At 38.5% G+C, this 25,578-nt stretch overlaps 4 protein-coding genes across 4 annotated transcripts; 1 reads left to right on the top strand and 3 right to left on the bottom strand.

Annotated features, from left to right (window-relative positions):
• Positions 1-571: 571 nt before the first annotated feature.
• LOC122087331 (probable 2-carboxy-D-arabinitol-1-phosphatase) lies at positions 572-10,330 on the bottom strand. Its single transcript, XM_042656417.1, has 9 exons — positions 9,827-10,330; positions 9,392-9,497; positions 9,042-9,258; positions 8,836-8,954; positions 3,084-3,182; positions 2,227-2,280; positions 2,045-2,143; positions 1,827-1,952; positions 572-1,399 (listed from the first exon to the last, which is right to left on the bottom strand). Exons 1-9 carry the CDS (start codon positions 10,195-10,197, stop codon positions 1,025-1,027), a joined length of 1,566 nt encoding a protein of 521 aa, XP_042512351.1. The 5' UTR covers positions 10,198-10,330; the 3' UTR covers positions 572-1,024.
• Positions 10,331-10,990: 660 nt separating this feature from the next.
• Positions 10,991-12,020, top strand: LOC122086158. The gene has a single exon (XM_042654883.1). The coding sequence runs from the start codon at positions 11,359-11,361 to the stop codon at positions 11,809-11,811; it is 453 nt and encodes a 150-aa protein (XP_042510817.1). The 5' UTR covers positions 10,991-11,358; the 3' UTR covers positions 11,812-12,020.
• Positions 12,021-15,185: 3,165 nt separating this feature from the next.
• On the bottom strand, positions 15,186-17,511 carry LOC122086172 (probable ribosome biogenesis protein RLP24). The gene is made up of 5 exons (XM_042654904.1): positions 17,377-17,511; positions 16,882-16,993; positions 15,901-16,014; positions 15,667-15,803; positions 15,186-15,590 (listed from the first exon to the last, which is right to left on the bottom strand). Exons 2-5 carry the CDS (start codon positions 16,960-16,962, stop codon positions 15,416-15,418), a joined length of 507 nt encoding a protein of 168 aa, XP_042510838.1. The 5' UTR covers positions 16,963-16,993; positions 17,377-17,511; the 3' UTR covers positions 15,186-15,415.
• Positions 17,512-19,666: 2,155 nt separating this feature from the next.
• Positions 19,667-21,481, bottom strand: LOC122086226 (PAN domain-containing protein At5g03700-like). Its single transcript, XM_042654961.1, has one exon. It carries the CDS (start codon positions 21,404-21,406, stop codon positions 19,925-19,927), a length of 1,482 nt encoding a protein of 493 aa, XP_042510895.1. The 5' UTR covers positions 21,407-21,481; the 3' UTR covers positions 19,667-19,924.
• Between the last annotated feature and the right edge of the window lie 4,097 nt (positions 21,482-25,578).

Raw genomic sequence — 25,578 nt, 5'->3', positions numbered from 1 at the left:
TTTAAGAAACCCAGCCCAACCTGGCCCTGTTGCACCCCTTGGTTGCATCTCTCTCCCCTCTCCCCTTTTCCCTCTCCCCTCGCCTCTCTTTGGTATGATTTCGAGACTTATTTTAGGTGGGGGTTTATTTTGGGTGGGGGTGGGGGCGTGGGGGTTTAAATCAATTTCAAAAGGTGTTTGATATGATTTTACACCTTATTTCTATAAATTGAAATCAATTTTGATCTTGAAAAAAAAGGTTCAATTTCCTATTTCGGAAGGAATCCATTTTAACTATTTCATGGTAAACACTTTAATGAACGTGTGCTTGTAATTAGGGTAAAAAATCATATTGGTATTGGCCACCTATCCCCAATATCGATCTGTTCCGATCCATTAGTAAAGTATTAAGTGTAAAATGGTCAAAAACGTTTAAAAAAACAAAAAAAAAAATCCCATCTGATCCCAACCAATACTCATCCAATCGATATCAATATCAATTTGAGATCGATCCAGAGTTTTAAAACCTTGAACCAGACAGAAGCATTTACGAAATTGTAGTAAAAAGGATTCAGACATGGTTCTGCAACTCTTAGCATAACCAGATTTTCATTTCATCATGTTTACTATATGTCTAGAGAAGACCAAACCCAGCTAGTTCATAAAATTTCCCAGGATTTTTTTTGTAATGAAACAAGCTAAACGTTGGAAATGAAAATAGTGACTGAGGGACAAGAATAAATTCTATGTAACCATCATGACTGTTGGATGTTTGGACCAGATCTGAATGCATTCATGCCCATTGAGTACCACAAGAGGAGTCTCTGCATTCTAGTTTGACAATTGACATCTTCATGCGACCATATCCACCCCCTTTTCTTTTTCTGATTCATGTTCCAAAGCTGGATGACTATCTTCCAAGTCAAATACGACTAACATTGCAGTAATGTTTCCCTCTAATGGAGGCATGTCATAAGATTCAAGCAATATAGTCATCCATAGAATCTCCATAAGTTTGGACCAATGTACATCACAATATTTACAGCTAAAAATCTTCATCATCCAGTGTTGTTCGTGTGATGGGAATCGACCACCTCCCCAGATGGGCAGTGTAATTTACACATCGGATAACACCCCTTCCAGTTGGGCCATCAGGGAAGTCGATCAGACTAATGCTACCATCGTCAAGGTGAAATGAACACATCCATTCTTTTGTAAGATTCAGACAGTGTCCTATCAGAGCGATATTAACTGCAGGATGGCCGACAACTACCACATTTTGCTGTGGATCAGTTCCATTGGATAGTTCATCTAACAAAGACTTCCAGGCATTTCCTGATTGATCCCATATTTCTGCCATGACTTCATCCTCATAACCCTTTAACCAACCAGCCTGAAGATGCGGAACTGCATTTGCATCCTGTGATGATAAAATTAAAAGAATGAAAAAAACTTCAACAGTTTAATATTGGATTAAACTCTCAAAAAACTAGTATAGCCATGAATGGGAAGAAGTTCCATCCTCCCTGAGTGAAACATAAAGTGGATTTGGAAAACCAGAGATGCATTAAGCCCAGATTGAATAATTAAAAGAAAAAGGTAAACATCATGCAAAAGTATGAAAAAAAATGCCTTGACAGTGAAGATTCACAAATATGGCACGGATATAGCGAACGGACGCAGTTCGGAACATGGTTTCCTTGGTGCTTGCAATTGCACGAAAGGATGACTAAAAGAGAGAGTCACCATTGCAGTAGGGAAGGGTGGGAAATAACCACCACCACTGCAGTGGTGCAAAGGGGAAACCATAAGTTCCTTTATATCTCATTCATGAAGTTTTGAAATACCAAATTCAGATTCTCTGTCTTCTTTGATTGTCTAAGGATGTATTCAACTTCAAGATGCTGCAATTGCTTCATCTCCACAAAGCGAGGAACACAGTCAGCTCCCAAGCAATCTGCAGCTTCTTGCACCTACAACCAATGCTTACTGATTGGAGTAAATGAAGAACTTGGTATCCGAAAAATTTATACCACATCAACAAACATACTCAGAAGGTGCTTACTTTGGAGATGGCCATGGCTGTCTCAACAGGAGCAATGCGAGGACTGCAAATTATAGAGCTCACCTTTATATCTAAAAGTAGCTCTGCAGTTTTCTGGGACTGTAAAATGAGCATCCAAGAAATCAGAACATGAGAACCCATCTGAACTGGCTAACTTCACATGCAATTGGTAGTGGTGCTACCTGTATAACCCCAAGCATGTTCATCTGACTGTCCCCAGAATTAGGAGAAGCAGCCTGTAGAAAATTATGGATGATTTAGAAGTCTAAGCTTTGTATTGAAAGAAAAACCTATTGTTCTGCAATTAATATCAATAAATAGTCAAGCATTCTAGGCATCATGTGCTGTCAATCTTTGAACGCAACATTGACATGTTCAACAATTTAGTTGTATACTTAATTTTTTTGCATACTGTACATAGACAAACCCTTTCGAGGAAATTCAGAGCAGAAAGAAATTCACTCTAATAAGAAATCATACACAATGTTATACAATACAGCAAGGACAGGTCATGTTTTCTTAGTACCCAATGTGAACATTTACTTAAAAGGGAATTATTAGGTGCTATATGGCAGTCAATGAGACAATGACGCACCTGTGTAATGTATATAGCAGTAAAATCATACTAAATCTAATTATAATAGTAAAGCATAATAAAGTCTTTCCACTACACAGTGCAAATGCCATATCCAGAGCATCCAGAAGTAATGATTTGATGATTAAGGATAAAACTAGAATCTAATACCCTCCACCTAGATATCAGGGAGTTCTGTAGCATTAAGATTGATTCTGCGACATCACATCATTCGATAAGTCAAATACGCATAATTCAAAATACAAGGTACTATAATCAAGTTCTTCATTCATAATGATTGCCACTTACCGGCAAACAGCACAAGGAACACCAGAAAACTGTTTAGGTTAATTTTACAATTCAAGCTTGTCTAACATCTAATCAAACCAAGAAGAAGAAGATTGGTGGAATGTATGAAATTTCTTAAGATACCAGATCCTGTTTCCAAGAATATAAGGCCAATACCTCCATATTGTTCTGTGTACATCCCTGACAGACAAGTATGATCCTCTTACTGGCTTTTCTACCTGCTGAACTTCCAGTTGCTATTGGTGAATTTGGGGTCTGCAGGAATACCATTAATCTCCATCATATCATCTCTTAAAACATTCATGGAAGAGATGAGAATGCTTTAACATTCACATAGAACAACTTTATTGATGCAACAAGGAAAAGAGTTACGAATTTGATGCATGTTAAAAAAACGAATGTCCAAGTCAACCCTGCCCAGACCCTCTGGTGACGCTCGTGTGCGTGTGAAAATTCAGACACTTATTAACTGTCTGTAAGTGAAGATGAGTTTTCAACCAGGTCCTTGGCACAGAACAGTTCACATATTCACTTAAATGCAGGCGAACTGATAGCAGGGAATTTAAGCTTTTCAGTTATTTCCCTTCACTAATGTTGCCTACATGGTTTTAAGTATCTTCGATACCGACACGATACCCTTCGATACGTATCTTAAATTTAGTCGGCCGATACGATACACATCAATACGATACATTAAATTTTTTAAATCATTTCGTATCGATATATATCCTACAATACATATCAATATGCATCAATACACCACTAATACACATCGATACGATACGACATGCCTCGATACGACTCTATGAAAAATATAAAATTGAGGTAAAATGTACGTTTCGGTATGTATTAGTACGTATCGGTGAGTATCGGTATGTATCGATCGGTACGTATCGGTATATATTAGCACGTATCAGTGAGTATCGATATATATCGGTACGTATTGGTGAGTATCGATACGTATCGGCGCTACGGTCATATAATGGCCAATATGGGTAGTTTTTCAGAAAAAAAAACGATTTTTTGAAGGGTTTTTGTTCTAAAGTTGCTGTCAGTCATATTTCTCTCTAACTAAAGTGGAAATCAAGGTTGGGAACAAGGATTTTACATTTATGGGACAACTACAGACCTTGAATTCTTAGTACGATACCCTTAATTTAGTGTTTATGCATAATACATGTTATCAATAGCTTTTTTTAACAAATTCTTTATGCAAAAGTGTTTAAAAAAATGTTTCCTATCCATTTATGTGTGTATCTTTAGCGTATCTTAGTGTATCTCCGATACGATACGATACCCTCCGATACGTATCTTAATTTTGACCGACCGATACCGCGACCGATACCGATACTTTAATCCTTGTCCTGATTACAGTGGAGGAAGGTTCCATTGGAGGATTTGGATCTCATGTGTCTCACTTCTATATGGAAATCTCGAGTCTCCCTTTCACAGGAAACTTTCAAATCCCTTGGCAACCACCCCCACCCCCCTGTTTTTTTCCCCCTTGACCTTCTAAGACCAATGGTGTCTGATAGATACATTGACCATGGATCACCACAAGATCAAATTTTCAAGAAGCAGGGTTTACTTCAAGGCACATATATGCAACTGTATTGTCTCTCTTGGGAAGGCCCAAAGAAGCATTTCAGCTCCAGTGAACTATAAATATAAGAAGCCAGATTTCATTCAAAGGTTAGATGTGGGCATTCTACAACAGAGCCATGCAGTTTGACCTTTTTGATCTCCTTTCTGCAATTAAGCAGTACAGAGTGGATTCAACTGTAGAACTGACTTTGACCTCAGTAAAAGAGAATAAATAGAGAAGAAGAATAGTCCAATAGTCTTGCACACTTAAAAAGAGTATTTTTGAGAAATCAAAACATGGTATATTTCATCTTTCAAGTGTTCCAACTTTAAAATGTTGGAAACAAAGAAGCAAGTTGAATAATCTGTTGCCGACACTCCACTGACTACACGTCTCTTTGCAAAGTTCGGTGCTTCTCGGAATGGATTCAATCTCTACAGTGTATTCTAAAACAAATAAAATACGGATGAATCATGTTTCAGAATTTATTCTAGGCCCAAAATCTATTCTACGAATGCATAACAAACAATTTTTTTTTTAAATTTTTTATAAGACAAAAAAAAAAAAAAAAGCATAAACTTTAATCTTCTAATATAATCTGTATTTAATATTAATTTTTCAAATCATTCCAAAAAAATTGCATGTGAGCCTAAGTATGATGGTGTCGTACATCGTTACATTTTCACACATTCTCTCTCCTTCTGGACACCCTAATGGCCTACCTTTTCCTTTTTACAAGCCATTGACTAAGCTTGGAAGTTTCATTTCATATTGTTAGTGTTGCAATCCCTTACCCAATAAATGTTACTATGGCGGTGGTGGTTTTTTTTTTTTTAAGGTAAATTTTGATCAATAAAATAATTATGACAAAGCAAGATCATCTCGAGTGTGCCAGCCCTCAAAACACTCTGGACGGTTGACAGCACCAGATCTCGCAACATAAGTGCCCCCAACAATGTGTGCTAGAAGGGCTGGCACGCTTGTGAGGATCCGGGGTCCAACAATAGACTCTAGCCACAACAGTTTGACAGCCATGAATGTAAGGAACTGCTAACATGATAACCTAGGAGCCATTGTAGCAAAAAAAAAAAAAAAAAAAGGTGATCAGTAGAGGTCTAGAGTGCCATATATTGTTGATCCACAATGTAAGATCAATACATCCACATACCATATCTCTTATCATGTTTCAACGTAAATATTTTATGAGAATCAACTTGATAGGAAAAGAATAATCAATTTTTCACTCCCCAAAGGTCAGAATTGACACATTATCATCATTCCACATGACACATGAGATTGGACAAAATAATAGAGAGCCATTTCAAATAACATATAAGCATATAAGTACAAAAAGATTCAAGAAAATCAAATTATCCCCCATTATGTTAATTATAAGACAAGCTTGAAGTCATGGATACCCATCCCAACAGCCCTCTCTCTCTACATTACAAGACAAGCTTGAAGACATAGATACCCATTCTAACAGCAAACCCTTACACTCCCTCATGTGAGTCACTCGTGGACTGTAGGCCACTAGGGGTAGCGTCCCAACCATGGTTCTAAAAATCGGAATGAAATGATTAGTATGGGCTGGTTCGGATTGATATTGGCTTTGATCGATTACATAGTAAGTTTAGGAACGGCAATGATATAGGAACGAATACGTACAATTATTGAATGTGTCAAACGACAATAATATATTTAAAAAATCCGATGTAACAAAATTTGTATAATAATTATATGGTACGTGTTTAATACGATTGCTTTGTAAGTAAAAATACGGATATGTATTAACCATGAAACATATATGTACTTAGGATTTTAAGCAAAAAAGGAACGTGAAAGACCCTCTTTATGATTAGTTGAAATAAATATTAAGGCAAATAAACATATAACGAGTATTTCTACATCCGTCTGAAGGTTTGGATTTTCAATCAAAAAAAAAAATTGGATTTTGATTTTTTTTTTTAAAGAAAAGATTATGTTAAAATCAATAATACAAAAAAAACACGTGTTTAATTCAGCACCTTTTAACAAACATGCATTTTTTCATATTTGAAGTGTTATATGTAAAAATATGGGTTAGGCAATTGAACGTTTGAATACAAAAAAAAAATATACGTTTAAAACACGTATTTATTAACTATGATCTATTATCAATCCTAATTTTTTCATTTTCGATACACATACTTGGTCCAAGGGTAAAATCATAATAAAATTAATTTTAAAAAAGGGACAAATCTCCCATAAGGTTCAATCCCAGCCTTGACCAATCCCATTCCCTAGACAACTCCTAACTCCCAACTCCCAACTCCCAACTCCCAACTCAAGGAATGGGCCGATTCCCAGTTAAAAGCTGATTATTATTTTTCCTTCTGAAAAAACGAAAACCCTAATTGTACACTCTCCCTCATGTGAGTCAATCGGTTCAAATTTGGTTTTGGTAAAAGAAGGCTATTATGTATCAATCTTTGGAAGGCTATACATGTTTCCCTTTTCTTTTCTGTTTTTTTTTCTGGAGTGGGAGGGGGTGGTGGTGGTCTCGGTAGGATCAAATTGCCATCGGCCTCAAGAGGAATCAATCAATCTTCAGATAGGTACTCCACTAAACAAGACAAACAGTCAGGCCAAGACCCAGGTGTGCCGCTTGTTACATTTAGGTGGACACTGGAGCTACAACCCACATGAAGTTTCTCCAAAAGTTGGGCACCCCAAGTGTTATTTACCCAAAAACAATAGACCAAATAGAAAGGGGCGTGCGGGTGGGGCTGAGGAAGTCCCAAATTACAAAATGATCAAAATTGGGACAAAAAAAGACACCATATTGCGTCACAGAGGAGTTCAATCCAAAAATATTACAACTATCTGCGCCTAGGGTGCCTAAGCAAGAATCATCCACCTTAACTTTACATGATTGTGTACAGTACACGGTCCTTTACCCTATCCAATAGTTGAAGGCAAGACCATGCCAAAGCCTCTCCCCTAAATAAATTGAGGAGCTAATTAAGAACAAAATAGAGTGAGAAGGAAAATGGATTGAAAATATTCATCTCTCTACTTTCTCTATTTTCATTTCCTCTCACATCCTGAATTTTTGTTCACTATATCTTCTCTCACCTTTATTTATTAGTGGTAGTCACTGGAGCTGAAGTGCTTCTTTGGGCCTTCCCAAGAGAGACAATACAGTTTCAGATATATGCCTTGAAGTAAGCCCTGCTTCTTGAATCTGATCTTGTGGTGATCCATGGTCAATGTATCTGTCAGGCATCACCATTGTTCTCAGCTGCCAAAAAACACTCCATAGAATCAAGGTCAAGGGGGGAAAAGTGGGGGCATTTCTAAAGGGATTTCAAAGTTCTGTGAAAGGGAGACTACCTTGAGATGTCCATCTAGAAGGCCATTCAAGCTTAGAAAGTGACACACATGAGATCCAAATCCTCCAATTGAACCTTCCTCCACTGTAATCAGGATCTCATGCTCATTAGCCAGATTTCTTATTAGCTCTGTATCAAGAGGTTTGCAGAACCTAGCATCAGCAACTGTGACGGTGACATCGCTGGATTTGAGTACATCGGCAGCTTCAATACATTGCTGAACTATGGAACCAAATCCTAGAAGAGCTACTCTGTTGCCTTCCATCAATATTCTACCTTTCCCAATCTGTTAAAAAGCCAAAGAAATATGANTGCATAATACATGTTATCAATAGCTTTTTTTAACAAATTCTTTATGCAAAAGTGTTTAAAAAAATGTTTTCTATCCATTTATGTGTGTATCTTTAGCGTATCTTAGTGTATCTCCGATACGATACGATACCCTCCGATACGTATCTTAATTTTGACCGACCGATACGGCGATCGATACCGATACTTTAATCCTTGGTTGCCTATAATATGTATTTGATCCAACTGGTCAAGTGTAAGTTGTCTTCATTTTTGGTTGAATACATTTTATATGGTTTTATTGAAATTAGAGCAGTACGAGGTTAAGGATGAAGTTTTCCAATACATAGATATCAGCCAAGCCAGAGAGATTATTGTGCAGAAATCAATTCACAGTTTAACTCAGTCATACACACCATTATTGCAGGGAATTTTGTGTATTCATCTCTTGTCAGTTGTTTTGATGACCCTCAATGCGCATTCAATTTAATTGGTTAATTTTAAGTGATATGAATTTTCTGGATGAATACAGAAATTGGAAAGACTAGCTGCTGCTTTTCTTATTCTGACCACAACTCATTCATGTAGAAAAATATCAACAAAAATTAACAAAGTTTAGCAATCTATGGCTTGAATACTTACATACTAATTTGAAATTCACCTGGTTTAAACGGTTAAGACAGATATATGGAGATCCACCCTCCACTCTAGAAGTGAAGTCCAGCACGCTCACACCACAATTGCTCTGAAGTAAAATCCTAAAATATGCCGTGCCTAGTCCTGATTAACATAAGAAAAGGCAAAGCTTAAAAAATGGGTAGGTGCAGGATTTAGCAATTACATCAAAATATAGGAAGGAAATAATACCCATTGCCGTGGCAACTAGAGCTTGGTTGACTGCATTGTGAGCAACCACCAGTACGGACTTTCCATCATGGGTTAGGATTTTGGTCCAGCAGTTTCTGGCACGGGCCCACAACTCTCTCACCGGATAATGACCATCAATGATAAAATTCGGAGCATCTATCTGCCACTGGCGGTAAGCCTGACCAAATTTTGCTTTTCCTTCATGTTTCAGAAGACCCTGAAGTTAATCAACAGACTTTAGTGAGTTAAGTTCATCAAGTTGAGATATCATTTTTTTAACTCTTAAGATTTGGATGCCATCAACTGCCAAGTGTGCCTGTTCTGAAAGATGAGTTGAGAAATCAACTAACTTGGAATGAGTAAAGGTCAATTTCCCTCAGGTCAGAATCTGGAATCATCTCCGCCTTCCGACCGCCCCATATAATTTCAGCTGTTCTCTTTGATCTAATCAAGGGGCTGGCACAGATAAAATCGTTGGTCACATCATTTAGGGCTAGAAAGGATAAAGTCGTTTCTTTGGAACTTCATTTTAGCAACAGGAGAAACTACGAGTTGCAAATGCTGAAGTGATTCTTCGCTTTTGCAGAGAAAAATGAAAATTAAGATGAAAATCCATAAAACTGTATAAAGCATGACTTCTTCTTTCTCCTTCTTCCAAGCAGAGAACTCTCCTTTCCATAAACTCTAAGAGATGTGCTAATATGAGTAACGAACTAACGATTTCGAAATTGGATGAAAAATACAAAGGATTGAAGACATACAAGGCGGAGAGAAACTTATCTAACCTTGTAAAACAAACATCGAAGTTATCATCGAAAAGCATTTGCCGAGACGTTTCAGCCTGAGACTCGCCTTTCTTGGTGAGAACGGAGAAATCCGAGCTGCCTTGGATTCGACCCTCCTCGTTCCATGTACTCTGCCCATGCCTCACCAAAATAACTCTTTTTGCTGCTGTAATCGAGGGGAAAGGAATCGAAGCATAGAGCTGCGAATCGAACTCTTTATCCTTCGGACGAGGCGATTTCTCGACTTCCTGCAAGCCCGACGACGAGCGAATTCTCAGGAAATTAGGGTCTCGACCGGAACATATGTGAAATATCGGGTTTCTGTGAAGAAGAAATCGATCATGGCCAATAGGTGCTGCGAGGTAGAGCATTTTGGAGACGATTTCACTGCATCTGAAGTTCCAACAGTATGAGTTGGAGTGTTGTACCAATCCTCTTTTCCTTTCTCAAGCTAAAATTCGCAGGGTTTATAGAAAGTGTTTTGATTGGTAGTTTCTTTCATATCCCCTCTTCGTATGGTAACCGTTGGTTCTCGTTATCGAGAGGAAGTCTGGTTGTACGTGTCCCTTAACTCCCCTGTAGATAAAAGACACGTGGAACACGTGGCATGGATCCCACATAATATAGGATCCCAGTGGCGGCCGCGCCCATTAGTGGAACTGGTTCTTAGTCTAACGTCAGGAACCCACTCCAATCCATCTCAATCTTACACCAAATCACAATATTACAGTGTGGTCATTACGGTTGGATGGTTGGATCCAAATCTTCTCCAACAATTTTTCCCCAATCCAACACTTAGGGGTACACAACCATAAATGGTCGGATGGATAGGATTCATCTCCATAAAACCCATGGATCATAGACTGATCTCACAGTTGGGGTGATCTGGAGATGTGTGCCCAGGTCTTCCCAGCCGTGGGATCACTCTATAGTCCATGGGCTCTATGGAGAGAGTCCGGATCAATGATCAATGATCAATGATCAATGATCCGCACACATGTATGTGTCTGATTGGTGAGTCATTGTAGAGAAAGTCTTTGGAGAGGATCTCAATCTGCTTTGGTCTCACATTATGTTGGGTATTTTCTCTAATCCATAAAGGATTCGGCTCCTCTCTTGAGTGATGATTACCTATATCAATTCGTAGTTACTTGGACGATCTACACATGTTTAAACAATGATCCAATGATCGTGTTTCTATCAATCAAAATAGAGATATCACATCCAGAGCTATTGGATCACGCTTGAACATGTTTCGATTGCTTAAATAGCTATGAGCAGGCGGTGAACGATCACCGCTCTAGAGAGGAGCCCGATCCATCCATATAGGGCTAATGAACCCCTCCCCTCCCCTCCCCTCCATCTATTGTCCGGCTTTCGGGTCTGATCTGGGCGATTTATTTGTTCATCTGGTTCATCTCTTGGGCATCAAACTTTTAGGTTTAAGCCGTTTGGTGACTTGCTGTCGTCCATTCAGTCCATCTCTGTTTTCTGTGAAGTCTGAATTGAAACCCTAACTCGTTGGAGAAGAAATGTTAGGGACTTTTAATGGCACAGTATTTCTTCAACCGGTGTTATTGATTTCCAAACCAGGACCTGCAATTATTAGAACTTCGCGGACCATTCCTTACTTCTTTACGAGAACCCTAACTCGGAAGTCAGGAAGATTGAGAAGATTTGTAGTTTTCGCAGAGAATGGTAACGGGCTGAACAGAGAACCAGAGCCAGAGCAAAAAGATAATGGGTTCAACGGTCAGGGAAATTCGAGAAACGGTGAACGGCCTACATTGAATTTTAGATGGACGGATCTGTTGGATCCAGATCCGGAGAACATCTTCGCTGTGGGACTGACGGGCCTCCTCACCTGGGCAAGCGTACAAGTCCTCTGGCAGCTCTTCTTCATCTCCCTTGCTATCTTGGTTGCAGCTGTTAAGTACTCGTTCATTGCTGCACTCCTGCTCTTCATCCTTATAACCCTTCTCTGAGGGTCTTTTTTTTTACTTCTTTGCTGTGTTTCTTTTTCTTCGTAAATTGCTTCTGTTTCGGAAATTCAATATACCGAAGGATTTTGATTAGTCTTTTACTGTTGCCTGTGTACAAATTTTTTTTCTGGGCTATAAGATATCCCATTCATGTACTTCCAGAACTAGTAAATATATGCAAAACGATGGGAATCATTTTCAGGACTTGTAAATTTCCTTCTCCTCAAGCTGTTTGTTTGTTCGTTTTGTGTTTAATATGATAACATTGTTGAAACTCACTTTAAGTTAGTGCCCAACCACCCAATTCAAGACGAACATCTCCTAACATCATTTCTTGAAGGAATGAACAGTGTGTCATACACAGTTCAAAAATTCAGGTAGAATATGAAAGCAGAAACCTTTTTTTTCTCGGTAGGAGAATATGAGAGCAGAAACCAGTTTGTTTGATACTTAATAATGGGGAGAAGAAGATAAGGTCCATAAGCGAGCAGAAGCATAAGGTTGATTTCTTCATATAATTTGATTATCAAATATAAGTAAGATGCTACCTCAATGAATGGTAAATTAACAGGAAATGTTGAGCTTGTTGGGCCACATCATGTTCACCTGAACAAGAAAAGGCCAGAGCATCCATGGAAGGATTGCATTTTTTAAGCAGAGAAGGGTAACAAACAGAAGCTACTAGGGTGCTGATGGATGCCAAGAATCTCATGGGACTGGTTAGTGGACAATTAGGAACAAATAGCTATGTTCGTTATCTCCCTCTAGCACGGTAAGATTGTAGTTTTCTGTTAACTGCTCAAGGACTGCGGTTGCATAGGCTGTGGGGCGGGAAAAAGTTAAGGGAGATGGTTTGATGATATGGTAATATAAACTTGGCAAAAAATACTAGAGGAGAAAGGGAGACCAGCTCACTGAATAGTTCCTTACTGTCAGTTGACTCTCACTACAATGCAAGTTGATAGTCTGCTCTCAATCCATTGCAACTTAGATTACTTGAAGGGGCATTCTAAGAACTGTGACTTTGATATTGGAAGTGGTGTTCCAGTGTGCATGCACACTTTGACCCTTTTTAGTGCTGAACCAAATAGCAGATAGCTCTTGGCCAGATACTCCAGTGAAGAACACCAAAGGAATGGCATTCCCATAAACTCATAAGAACTCCTCTATGGGTGGTTCTGGGAGTTAAAACACTTTATGTTTGTCTTTGCAGTAAGAAGTGAACCCCACAGCCTGCAACAGAAAAGAAGTGTGTGGTAGGGTTGGATGCAAAGAAGACACCTAAGGGGAAATACATAAAACAGTTCAATCACGACTAAAAGTATTTGTACCAGTATGTTTCCATTACTGATTCTGAAACCACTTCTTGCAGGGAATTCCACACATTTCAACACCATGTTCCCCTTGTGGAGCAGACTTGGTCATGCAGTCTCCTGCTCTTGTTACTTGTAAATGATTGCTTATTTTGTAGAGCAAGAGTAGATGGGGTGAGTAAAGGCTTAGTCGAGTTGAGTTGCAGATGAGGTGTCTTAATCTAAAGCATAATTTGGCAAATCCTTTTTCTTCTAATTTTCTGCTCTGCCTTAGGACTGGAATGTCAAGTATATTACATAGTAGTATCTCTTTGAGTTAATGGATTAAGAGAGAGCATAATGCGGCCCTGCTCAACTTTGTTGCTTTAAGCATACCAACCTACTTTACCTCCACCATACTTTGTCCTTACACTGCTCAAGCCTGCTAAAGAGGAGGAAGGGAAAGTCGAAGAATGTTCCACATTAGCTTGTGCAAAACTGAGGAAGACTCAATTCCTTAAGCACAGATATTTACCTTTTTTGGGTGCATCACATACCCTTCTAACCGATGCTTTAAGCCTTTAATGGTACCTGGAGTTGGGGAAGTCAATGTAGGGAATGATCCTTTGATCCCTGCTATATTCTTGAAATTCCCAAAATTATTCCATCTGGCCAATATACCCTTATAGGTCTTTGAGCTTCTCTCCCAACAAACCCTAGGATGAAAGATAAGATACTTCCTTTCAGAATTGGCAGTAGTGAACTTGGATGTGCCTGTTGTCCAGTTTCTCTGCTCAAGAGGAAACATTAAGACTCGATTCTCTTTAAATATGGCCATGACTAGAGCCTTTCTTAAATGTGTTATCATACTCGAGGAATCTTTTAATCAAGCAGAATGAGTTGCTTCCAAATAAAAGAATTTGGGTCTTTTATTTTTTTCAGATAAAAAACATGCAAGGTGCAAGTGTGCAACTAAACTCTTGCTGAGAACTAGTTTCTTGGTTATTGAATGCTCCTGCTTAATTCAAGAAGAAAGTGATTATGCTCTGTTTTTTTATCGGGGTTGATACTATCGGGAGCTAGACATGCAGAGTTTTCTGGAATTCCATTCAGTAATACCAGAACCGTATCTCTAACTAGCAAAAGCCGCATTCCCTTCTTCGGTTTTCCTCCTATGGTTTTTGGGAAGACTGAAAATTCACATTGAGAGATTCAGTATCCCAACATGGTGAAGCTAAGCTCCCCAAAAAATTTGAAAGCTGTTTTTGGTTAGCATTTTCGGTATAGATTCTGAGCAAGAAGAATCAGGTTTCAAAATGCAGTTTAGACCCAAAATTAAAAATAAATAAAATAAAATGAGATTAGTGAATAAATAAAGTCAAAAGTGGAGTAATACCTACACATTTTACATTGAAATTTATCTTCCATGTGTTTGATATGAAAGCAAAATTTTGTAAGCACCACATATTTTTAACTATCTTTTTAGTTTAGGCCTATCTTTTTTTCCAGCTAAAAATTGCAGGAAGCAAAAATCTACAGAGGAAAGCAAAAATCTTTTTCAGATTTCTTTTTATGCAGAAATAGAACTAAATATTTTGTGATTCTACTTTCTGATATTGTGGTCTCCCGCATCTTATACCACTTGAAATTAACTTGCTCCCAACCAAATACACTATTGAAAATTTTCTTTTACGTCATTTCTATCCAAATAGAGCTTTAGTAAATTGTTTTGATTGAAGAATGAAGTAATTATGCACACCAAGAACTTTTAGAAGGTGAGAGGTTGATCTTTAATAAACCGGTTAGTCTACCATATGTTTTAATTGTGTTGTCGTTTTTTTCCTGATCATGAATGAATGTAATGAATATAACTTTCATATGTATGGGCTAGTTTCAGTAATGATAAACAAACACCCCAAAGCCCTACCCTCTGCCCCTCCCAAAGAGGGGGGAAAAAAAGAAGGTAAATGAAAAAGAAGATGAACAAGAGAAAATACCCTAAAAGTAGAACTTTCTAAACCCTTGTGGTCAGTAGAAGAGAGGGAAATTGAAAAAAGTTCGGTTCTACAGGTAAAACTCGAAAACTTAATAATTAGAACTATCTAATCCATTGTAGAGAAATTTAAAAAGTTTGGTTCTACAGGCAATACTTGAAAACTCAAATTATAACTATCTAATCCATTGTCGGGAAATTGAAAAACACTTGGTTCTACAGGTAATACTTGAAAACCCAAAACAACCGCTGACCCAATAAAAATAACAGCCTTGCAAACAATCTTTGATGGGGAGCTCAACCAATTCAAATGTCATTACAGTCACTCTTCCATAGGGTGATTCTTCTCTCCCTGTTGATGGGAAACACTGACTTTGATCTTCGGAAGAGTAAGAGATGGTTCCTGTTGAAGCGCAGCAGGAGCCTTGACCATGTGGATGCTCTGCTCCAACTCCTTTGCTGCTTCCCTCTGCTCCTTGGCTTTCTTTCCCTTCATCCTGCCAACAGTTTGGAACACCAGTTAACATTAAACTCCTTATCAGGCATATGACTGAAGACCAATGACAAACAAACCTCAATGCATGATGTCTGGCTTCCCTATCTACTCTAACTTTATCGATCTTCTTAATGGCCTTCAACGTGTTCTCTGTGATGTTCCTGTCATATCTCTCTGGCCTGTTTCGTTTCCTCTCAAACTCGAAGGTTGAATCCTTCATCATTCATCAAAAATAAATAATTATAAAAAATAAATAAATAAAGATAAGTATACAGAAAAGGGAACGAACAAATCTAGCACCTAATTTTTACCTGTGTCATATCCTTTCCATGCAACCGCCTGTATGCTTTTGTCCATTTTACTTTGCGAGGATTCCGCTTCATCTTAAAGTTCTTGTGACATTTGGATCTACAAAACCTAAAAATCTGCAGAGAATATGCTAGTCAGGACCGGGTAGCATCAGCCAACAATAATGCAGCACCAAGCTTGCATATATGGTCACAAAAAATGCTTTTCAAATACACTGTTCTAATTTCTTATTGTTTGATAAATGACTGCGTATATGCAACCAATCAGGCTGCAAATGATGTCTTGCTGAAGGCACATATCATGACAAACTTCATTATTTAGCAAAACTTTAGTTTTGTTTCAATATCTTCAATAAACCATTTTGAAGTGTTTTTCAGTTTTTGCTTTGCAGAGAATATGCTATCCATTTTGGGTTCATTCCAATTCAGAAGGTCAAGGAACTTCAAATAAAGGGATTACAGGTCCAACAGTCTGACCCTTTGATTCATCAACTAATGCCCAGCACTATATCCATTCAAGTGAAGGAAGTGACAAATATGAGACTATAAACAGCAAGACTAGAAGACAATCAAAGAGATAAGGTCTAGGGTCTAGACATGTTCCATGTTCATCGGGTACATTGGGAGATGCCCCCAAAACTATCCCAAATAACAACAACTCAATATTCTGTAAGCATAAACATGTTCTAAGCATAAACAAGTGAATTTTTGCCAGAGCACATGTAGCCATAACCATAAATGTAACTGATCTTTAAAAGAACAATAGGATAACTTTGTAAGTTGGTGTGTTTTGTTATATAATAAGGAAATTTTATCAGTTCACCCATGCATTTTTATTATCCTAAATTGTCACCCACACTAGCGTGAAAATGTCCTCTGGTTTTTTAACTGCTTTCTATCTTAGACAACAATGGCCACCAAATTATGTATGTAATCCTTCCAAAGTTAGTATAAAAAAATGGGAATAAAATAGAATAATTGTACCTTTGCATCATTGCGTACAAACTGAATACCATGCCCGGGATAAATAGTGGACGAACAGAACCAACATTTCTCTAATCTCATTTTATGCTATAGGCAGGATCAACTTGCTTCTCTGCAGAGGGAGGGAAGAATGAAGAAGAGTGTCAAGCAAAGAAAGACCATAAAATGGAGAATTTATTCTAATTTCTCCCTAAAATGCTGAATGTTCAATTTTTGCAACCACTGAATGAGCACCCTGTGTTTGAATCTTCATATTCAAGTTTCGTTAGGACTTGGTATTTCAAGGTAACAAATCAATAATCTGAGACTCGATTTATCAAGATTCAAAACTCATAATGGATAGTTCGAATTTCAAACTTCAGAAAGAGAACTGAGAAGAAGTTCCCGTCTCAAGGTACGAGACAACAGTGAAAGAAATCATTCAACTAAGAAAACTGAGGCCGGAGATGATGTGGAGAGAGACAGAGAGACAGAGAGCAGCAGAGGAAGACTTACATCAATGGAGGAGCTAGTTTCTCAGAATCTGAGATTGAGGCCAAAACGTGAAAGGAGCCGAGAAAGCTCGAGCCCTCCGCTTCGAATGACCTCCTCGTTAGATTGCCCTAACTAATGAAAAGGGTTACCTTTTTCTCCGTTTGCCCCCTTCGGTTCTCCATGTGCACACCCCTTAATCGAACGCCTTAAAAGCATTTTAGGGCAATTTTGTACAAAACTTTGATCGATCAATTGAGGGGCAATTTTGTAAAAGTACTTGATCGGCCAATTTGGGGGCCAGAGATACAGGCACTTCCTAGGGCCCGTTTGATAATGTTTCAATAAACGCATTTATGCTGTTTCTGTGTCAAGAAACGACAGAAACGGAACAAAAAGCGTTTGATAAATCTGTTCCGTTTCTCTTGTTTTCATAAATAGAAATCAAAATTTATGGTGATTTATGTTCCTAGAAACGGACATGGCGAAACAAGTATTGTTTCGTCGTTTCTAGAAACAAGTGAAGGAATGGATTTTGGAGTTGTGCGCCCTCTTTTCTCAAACCTTAAACGACTCCATGGATCTGCAACTCGAGTTCACAACGCATACCATTCCCACTCTGTCCACGACGCATACCTCCGACAAAGAATCCGAGTATAGGCCAGTGATTCCGGTTTGGGAGGAGGTGGAGGTCTTGCTTACAGAAGCGGCAATGAAACAGGGCTTTTTCCAAGTTGAGGCTTCATCACCGAGCTGGTGACGAGGAGGAGGTTTCAGAGGTCGGATTATGCCGTCGTCAAAGAGATCCTCGGCGGAGAGAGAGGTTCTCTCGTGATGCCCACTTAAATCGAAGGTCAAATCATTGTCCTCATCATCATTGTTTTTGCTGCTGACCTTGGATTTGGGAGTCCCAGGCTTCTCTTCCCATTCAAATGGGATTACAGATGAAGAAAAGTCATTAAATTCACGGTAGAAGGCAGAGGCACGAGAAGGGCTAGTGGGAGTGCTGAAGTAGAACTCCCCAAAACGTTTGGGACTGGAAGGAGCACTAATGTAAGGCGTCGAACAGGCACTATCAAAGTTGAAATCCATGGCGACCGGTGCCAGTATTACCACTTCCATTTTAGCTCACGGGTTTTGATTTCCGTTTCTGTCTTGAGACTAAGGGTCGGTATTCCCTCTTGCTGATCCCTAGAAAATCCATCGGAGAGAATGGTCAGAATGATTCAAAATTGCAGAACAAAGAGAGAAAGAGATGACTTTACCTATTGCACAAATCAAACCAGATACCACCTTTAGTTGGCCGGATCAAGCAGCGATCTTATAAACCTCTGCTAGCTTTTTGGCAGGTCTTCTCCGGGAAGAAAAAAAAAATCTACAAGAAACGTTTCAAGAAACAAATGTTTATTAAACACCCAAAATTCCATTTCTGTTCCAAAAAACAAAAATTTATATTTCTGTCATTTCTTGAAACATAAACAGCAGAAACGTTATCAAACAGGCCCTAGTTCTTACTTCTTTATGTTCTGCTGAAGTATTTTTGCATCAGGACTCAAGGAGAGATCTTATCTTATCTTATCTTTTTTTTTTTTAGGAAACACTTCTACAGGGTAGAAATAAAAACATGAAGTATATCTCTTCTCTCTCTCTTCACCCTACAACTGTAGTAATTGGTATGGGAATCGGAGAGCCGATATCGATTCAATGCCGATCTGAGTCAGCCTGTATCAGTTTGGATCAGGACTTATTCTTGATTTTCTTTAAAAATTTAGATTTATTACCTTTTTAACCCTAGTTGTACCTAATATGTGATTGAAATCACTACATATCGTCTTCAATATGAATTACCTGATTCAATTATTCCAATGCCAATTTTAATACGAATAATTCTCCATGCTTTGCCACCCACAAGCCCTCCCTCTGCCACTTTGTCGCTCCCCTGTCATAACACTTGAACACTATAGAATGGGGTTACATCTGGGCTTTGGCTTGGCAGTTTGCAGTGTTCAATGGAATAACTAGTTGAAAGTTGTTCACTTAATCATCTCCTCTCAAGTGCATGGAGACATGATTTGCACTAATTTCCTTGCTTTCTAAAAAGTGTGACCATGTCCCTCTATTGCCTCTTTCGTGGGATTGTTTGAAGCCCTTATATGGGTCTAATCTACTATGTATTTTTTTTTTTTTTTGTGGGTTGAAAAAAAATAAAAATCTAGAGGACATCTCTGATGCACCTCCACCAAATGATCTCCCTTTATTTTTATTGCCTTACTTTAGACTATGTTTGTCTGGTTTGTCAAGAAATGAATAAATTAATTTCATGAAAAGATTTTCGTTTTTTTAATTCATAAAAATATAGACATATAAATCTATTGCAATATGTCAATTTTTTCTAATTTTTTTCTTGATAGCCAAACATAGCCTTTAAGGAACTTTATCCACCAATTCAGTGACCAGTGAAGCTGAAAACCCCCGTGGGCTGATAAACAGGGGATTGAATCGGTCCTTTCCTCACACTTCGTCCGATTCAGACCCGACCCAACTGGGGTTGAGAAAAGTCAGTGGCCTCTTGTCATCTCTTGCAGAGCTCAACAGCTCCAAAGCTTGAAGATCTCAGCAGTTCCCTGTATGAATCATGTGATAGACCCTGTTCCTCCATGAATATGCCATGCCCTGTCTTCTTTCTTCTCCACATCCTGTATGTCCCGAACCCAGCAACCCCAACGAAGATTAGAACCGCCCCAACCAAGAGAGCTACCCCACCTGCAACCCCCACTCCCCTTTTCTTCTCTTCCTTGATTTTCCTCACCTTGAAATACCCAATCTTGCTGCCGTCTCCGAAACTCACCAACGTGCTTATCGGATAATCCACAGCGTAACAGAACCCGGAAACGTTGTGGAAGACAGTTCCCCAACAGCTGCAGTTACTCTTGCAAGAACTCTCGCATTCTTCCAAAGATCCCATCTGCTCAAACCCCATCAGCTCCTTGAAAGGCAACTCCACACCTGCCCTCCTCAGAACCCAATAATTGATCGCATCGTTTTCGCCTCTTACGTTGCAGAAATCACCGGATTCTTGCGGAAAACATCCGCCGGAGGAATACTCTCTTCGGTTATCCAGGCACCTACAACCTCCCCCCGGAAGGCAGAGACCGTACGATCCGCACGCATTCGGGAGCTCGCACTCCTCGTCGATCGCTTCGAAATCGGATACCCACTTTGAATCGTACCAATAATAACCCCTGAGGTTCCCATCTGATTCTAACCTGACCCGTCGGATTCCTGAAATTGGCCTTTGAAAGGTCTTAAAAGCTTGCACATCGATGGGAGCTGTTTCCGTTTGATACATACCCAGAAACCCATTCGGGCTGATTCGAGCATAAATTGATCCATTGCCGTCGACAATGTGTCCTCTCTCTTCCATGGCTCTGTGCCTCCAGTAAACCTGGTCCAACCCTGCTTTGAACTCGGCGTACAATCCAATAAAATCGTCTCCCAATCTCATAGAATAGAGGCCATTTGACGAAACCAGATACATCTGGACCGTAAAATTCTGATTCTCGAGAAGCGTATCAGACGGAGAATCAAAACTCTGCCAGAGAACTGAACCTGAACCATCGAGCTTCTGTATCTGAAGGTTTCCGTTGTCGAGGATAAGAAGACGGTCACCGTCGGTACGAGTAGACCAGAGCACCCCCGTGTGCGGATCGGACAACACGAGGCTACCGTTGAAGAAGAGCTCAGTGGGTTTCGACCACCGCGCCCAACGAGTCGGGTTCGCAAGCCACACAGGTTCGGAAGAAGGGACATGGACAATAGCGAGAGCGAGTTGGGAACTTCCATTTCGAAGGAAGCCCAGAGAGAAAGTTCCGTTGGGGTTGTGGAGAAGAGGTTGGAAGGACGATGCAGTTGGGTCTGGAGTGGCCGTGAAGCCTCTGAGCAGCTCTTGGGTGGTAGCCCCCACTGGGAGCCATGCGTGGTTGACGTAGAGAAGAAAGGCCATCGGAAAAAGAAACCCAAGGTATCGAGCAGTCGATCCTGTGGCTCTTCCCATGGTGTAATGAAGATGGAGAAGATAGGGTTGTGAGCACTGAACAGAGGGAGGGATGAAGAATTGAAGATTGCAAAGACGAATTTTATGGGGGAATCTAACTATCACTCCCTACGCCTATATTTACTAAATCTCTCATATTTTTTACGTTTTTTTTACTAATATTTTACTAATATTTTTTTTTTTATATCTTTTTTTCCTTACTTTTTTTAAATACCTAAATTACCTTTCATTTGCACTTTGAATCTATTACACTCATTTTCAAATTGATTGGTTCAAAAATTTGTTTGAACCAAACCACTAATAATTTTTGTCTCATTTAATCATCAAGGATATTATAAATTCAAAAAATAAAAAATTTGTATCCGATCTATATTTATATCGGTATCATATATTCCAATCGAGTGCCACATATTTTATTTTTATTTTTTTATAATCCTGAGATTGACTGAGTCCGATGCCAATGTAATACCGATAAAAAAAATAGATTGTTAAATTTGTGATGATGGATAAGATAAAAATAATGATAATAATAAATAAACAACATCCTTGATGCTTGGATGAGATGAAATAAATAAAAAAAAAAAATCTTTAAAGACACAATAGTTATGTCAATTTCCTTGGTGATTAGATGAGATAAAAATTATTGATGGTTTGGTTCAAACCATGTTTTAAACCAATCAATTTAACAATGAGTGTAATAGGTTACAAGTGAAAAGGGAGGGTAATATGGGCATTTAAAAAGAGCATGGGAGAAAGATATGTAAAAATAAAAAGCAAGGGAGTATCAGTAAAAAGGTAAAAAGTAATGAAGTTTTAGTAAATATAGGCTAAGTGTAGGGGAGTGATAGTAAATTTTTTTTTTAAATATGTTTTTTTTTTAGGAAAGCGGTATTGTAATATATTAATATTTTTCTTATTTTTTAAGACCAGAGGAACATAATTGAGTGTGAGAGCGTTTGGGAGACTAAAGTGAAGGCTTTTCTCAAACAGAGAGAGTGCAACAAATGAAAAGTTTTATTTTGATAATAGATTTCTGGGTTTCCAAATTGCCGAAGTGGAATCAGCAGAAGATGAGACTGAAGCTTAGATGCATACTACCATAACGGATGCTTGTGACTATTTTAAGGAAACCATGGAGGCTTTCTTCGAATGATTTCTATATGGGAGAGAATTATGCTCCTCTATTGTTTTCTATGCCTAGTCACAATTGAGTGTGAAAAGATTCAGTTGCTTCTCATATTTTCATACTCAACCATGTTTAAGTATATATATATATAGTGCGTACGTGGAGAGGTATATAAATTTTATTTCTAAATGATTTATGGCAAAATAACGATTCTTTTTCAAACGGGATCCGGTCCTGTTCAACCACTGAGATGCCCAGTGAAACATCCTACAACTATGAGGATCTGAACATGCACCTAACACATAGGTATGCATCCCTAGACATCGAATGCCTCATTGTGCATCCCAATGGTTGGAGAGGATCCAACTGCGGTCACTCAACCCCCTCTATGCCCAGATACAGAGTGGGGGGCTTAAGGGTTGATTGTTGGTGGTAATTTGATGGAACAATACCTTTTGTCAAAATGTATTTATCCTTGGAGATTTGCCACCTGCAATGGTTTTTCCAAAGTTTTATAATTGGCTAAACTATTATGTTAGGTAATGATTATCAAAATTTCTATTTCATGACTTTCGTTTTACTTTCTTTGCAACTGGAGAAAGCCAAAGTGTATCACTTAAGAGCTGACTTATAGAAATCTTTGATTATTTAAAAAGTAAATGTAGGTAATGATTATCAAAATTTCTTTTTCATGATTTTCGTTTTACTTCCTTTGCAACTGGAGAAAGCCAAAGCGTATCACTTTAGAGCTGATTTATAGAAATCTTTGATTATTTAAGAAGTAAATTTAATGTAAGAAAGAGGGTTCCCAACTTCCCATGATATCATCAGGGAAGAGATGGCAAATCTGCATACCACACCAATAGTTGTCCTAAAATGAGTATCATCTTCTTGGGAATCACATATTTAATTAGGTTTTAGAATAATTAGGGGTTATGTTTCCATGATTCAAAATCGGATGTAGATCGACTTGACTAGATTCCAATTCTAACCGATTTGACTCAGTCGATTCTTACTGGACCTTTAGATTTCAGTCTGATTTTTTTTTTTTTTAATGGTAAATCTGATTGAAATCCACAGAAATCAATTCCGTTGCTAATTCTGCTTATTTTAATATTGTTAGGACCCATGTTGCCGTCCAATTCCACCAGTCCAACATTAATTATGGATGGAGTGGGTGAAGAAAGTTGGGCCACTGAGACTCGATCCATGTTGTTTGTCTTGGAGGTTGGGACTTGGCACAGCCGCTCGTGAATGAGGAGATAACCAATAGAACACCTTTCAAAAGTCAAACTGAAGGTATAGTCAACGGTTCTCACCTGATCCGTCGTATCCTGTTTTGTTATTATTATTAATGCCCTTTTCTGTTTAGGCAAATAAGCAGGGCATAGTCTGGGAAGAATTCAGATACAATGGCAGAAAAGCCAGGAGACCCAGAAGCGTGGAGGGTACAAGAGAGCGCCTACTTGGTAATACCGTGGGCATCCTTAGGCGGCAACATTCTTCCTTTAAGAGATAGGATGAGGTCTTGACAATCTGAATGGAGCGAGGACCACCCTTCTTATACCAGCTTCTCTTGCACATTTCAAGCCAAGGCCCATCAATAATAACATATTCAAGACCCATGGCCTTTCAAGAAGAAGAGAAGAATGATCTGCATGGTAGAATGTTGAGGCGAAACCTGGGGCATCGACTGTCTCTGAGGGAGGGTATTACCCCGGCCAGACACTCATCCACTTTAGATTTCACTATAGAGATACAGCGACTGAAAGGCTGTAAAGCAGCTTGAAAAACTCGAGCATCCATCCGTTTCCAGATTTTGCATAATACAATGAAATGGGCAGCAACTTTCCTTTGTATTTCTAGCTAGCTTGGAAAGACCTTGTCCACTACCACACTGCAAAATCCATTCAACTAAAGGTTCTTAGGGAGAACAACTAATTCGAAGTGTAATACACAGCGCAAACCAGATTTGTTGGGCGCATGGGAAATAAAAGAGAGCATTCTTAACAAATTCTTCATCTTCTAGCTCCACAACACGCACGGACACATATTAGAGCTTATAATATTCCACTGATATAGGTTAGACATCATACCAATGGCACCCAAACATGCTTTCCATAGGTCTTAATTTTTGGTTGAACCCATGAAGACCAAAACCTTTTTAGGAACAAGAGAAGCCCTCGACACATTGAAACCAACTTTTTTTTGCTACTGAGAGGTATCGAGGCCTTCGGTTTGATTAGTTCCAAAGGCCCATCTGAAATTAAGTTCACATTAGTCATTGTAATAGTTAATCGTCTCTAATCATAGTTTTCAGGCAAGAGAATTCTGCCCGTCCCAAGCCCTTTGCTCCACTTCCTATGTCTCTAAATGTACACAACACTATTGGGTTATGTTTTTTTATTTTGTTGCTAACGAGGCATATAAAGGAAGAGTAAATAACTATTGGATAAAGTTTTTCTCTCATACTTTTTTTTTTTTTTTGATTTCGTTTGTGAATTACATCATGACAGAATTATGGCATGCATGATCTTGGTTTAAGAAATTGTAAATCTTATATCAAATAAGGGAAAAAAACATAATACCTTGATTAGGTATTGTTTGGATGGGTTTCCCTTCTATTTATGATAATGTTGAAGGTAGAGGGTGAATCTAGCTTCATTTCGGATTTCTTTTTTAGAATATCTTTTATTTTAGATATTCATGATGTACATTCTTTAAAAAAAATAAAAAATGATGTACATTCTTTTTTCATTTCTTATATAAAATACTGTAAATTTCTATATATATAAAAGAAAAAAAGGGCAAGATGCATCAAAATCACGAGAGCTAATTATCAAATGCAGAAAATGGTAGGGTTTGGAGCACCCATTATGGCAACTTAGTAAGTGATAAAGAATGGAAAAAAAGAATTTTGGAATTTTGAAGTACTTTGATACTTTCTTGGTAACAATTGAACTTTTAGATGAAAATTTAATATTTTATCAGAAAAAAAAAACATGGTATTGATCTTGATCTATTCCCTTCATTTGTCCACGTGTAG

The sequence above is a fragment of the Macadamia integrifolia genome, chromosome 8 (assembly GCF_013358625.1).
Source record: "Macadamia integrifolia cultivar HAES 741 chromosome 8, SCU_Mint_v3, whole genome shotgun sequence".
NCBI classification, from domain to species: domain Eukaryota; kingdom Viridiplantae; phylum Streptophyta; class Magnoliopsida; order Proteales; family Proteaceae; genus Macadamia; species Macadamia integrifolia.
This window is presented reverse-complemented; position numbering and strand designations above follow the sequence as displayed.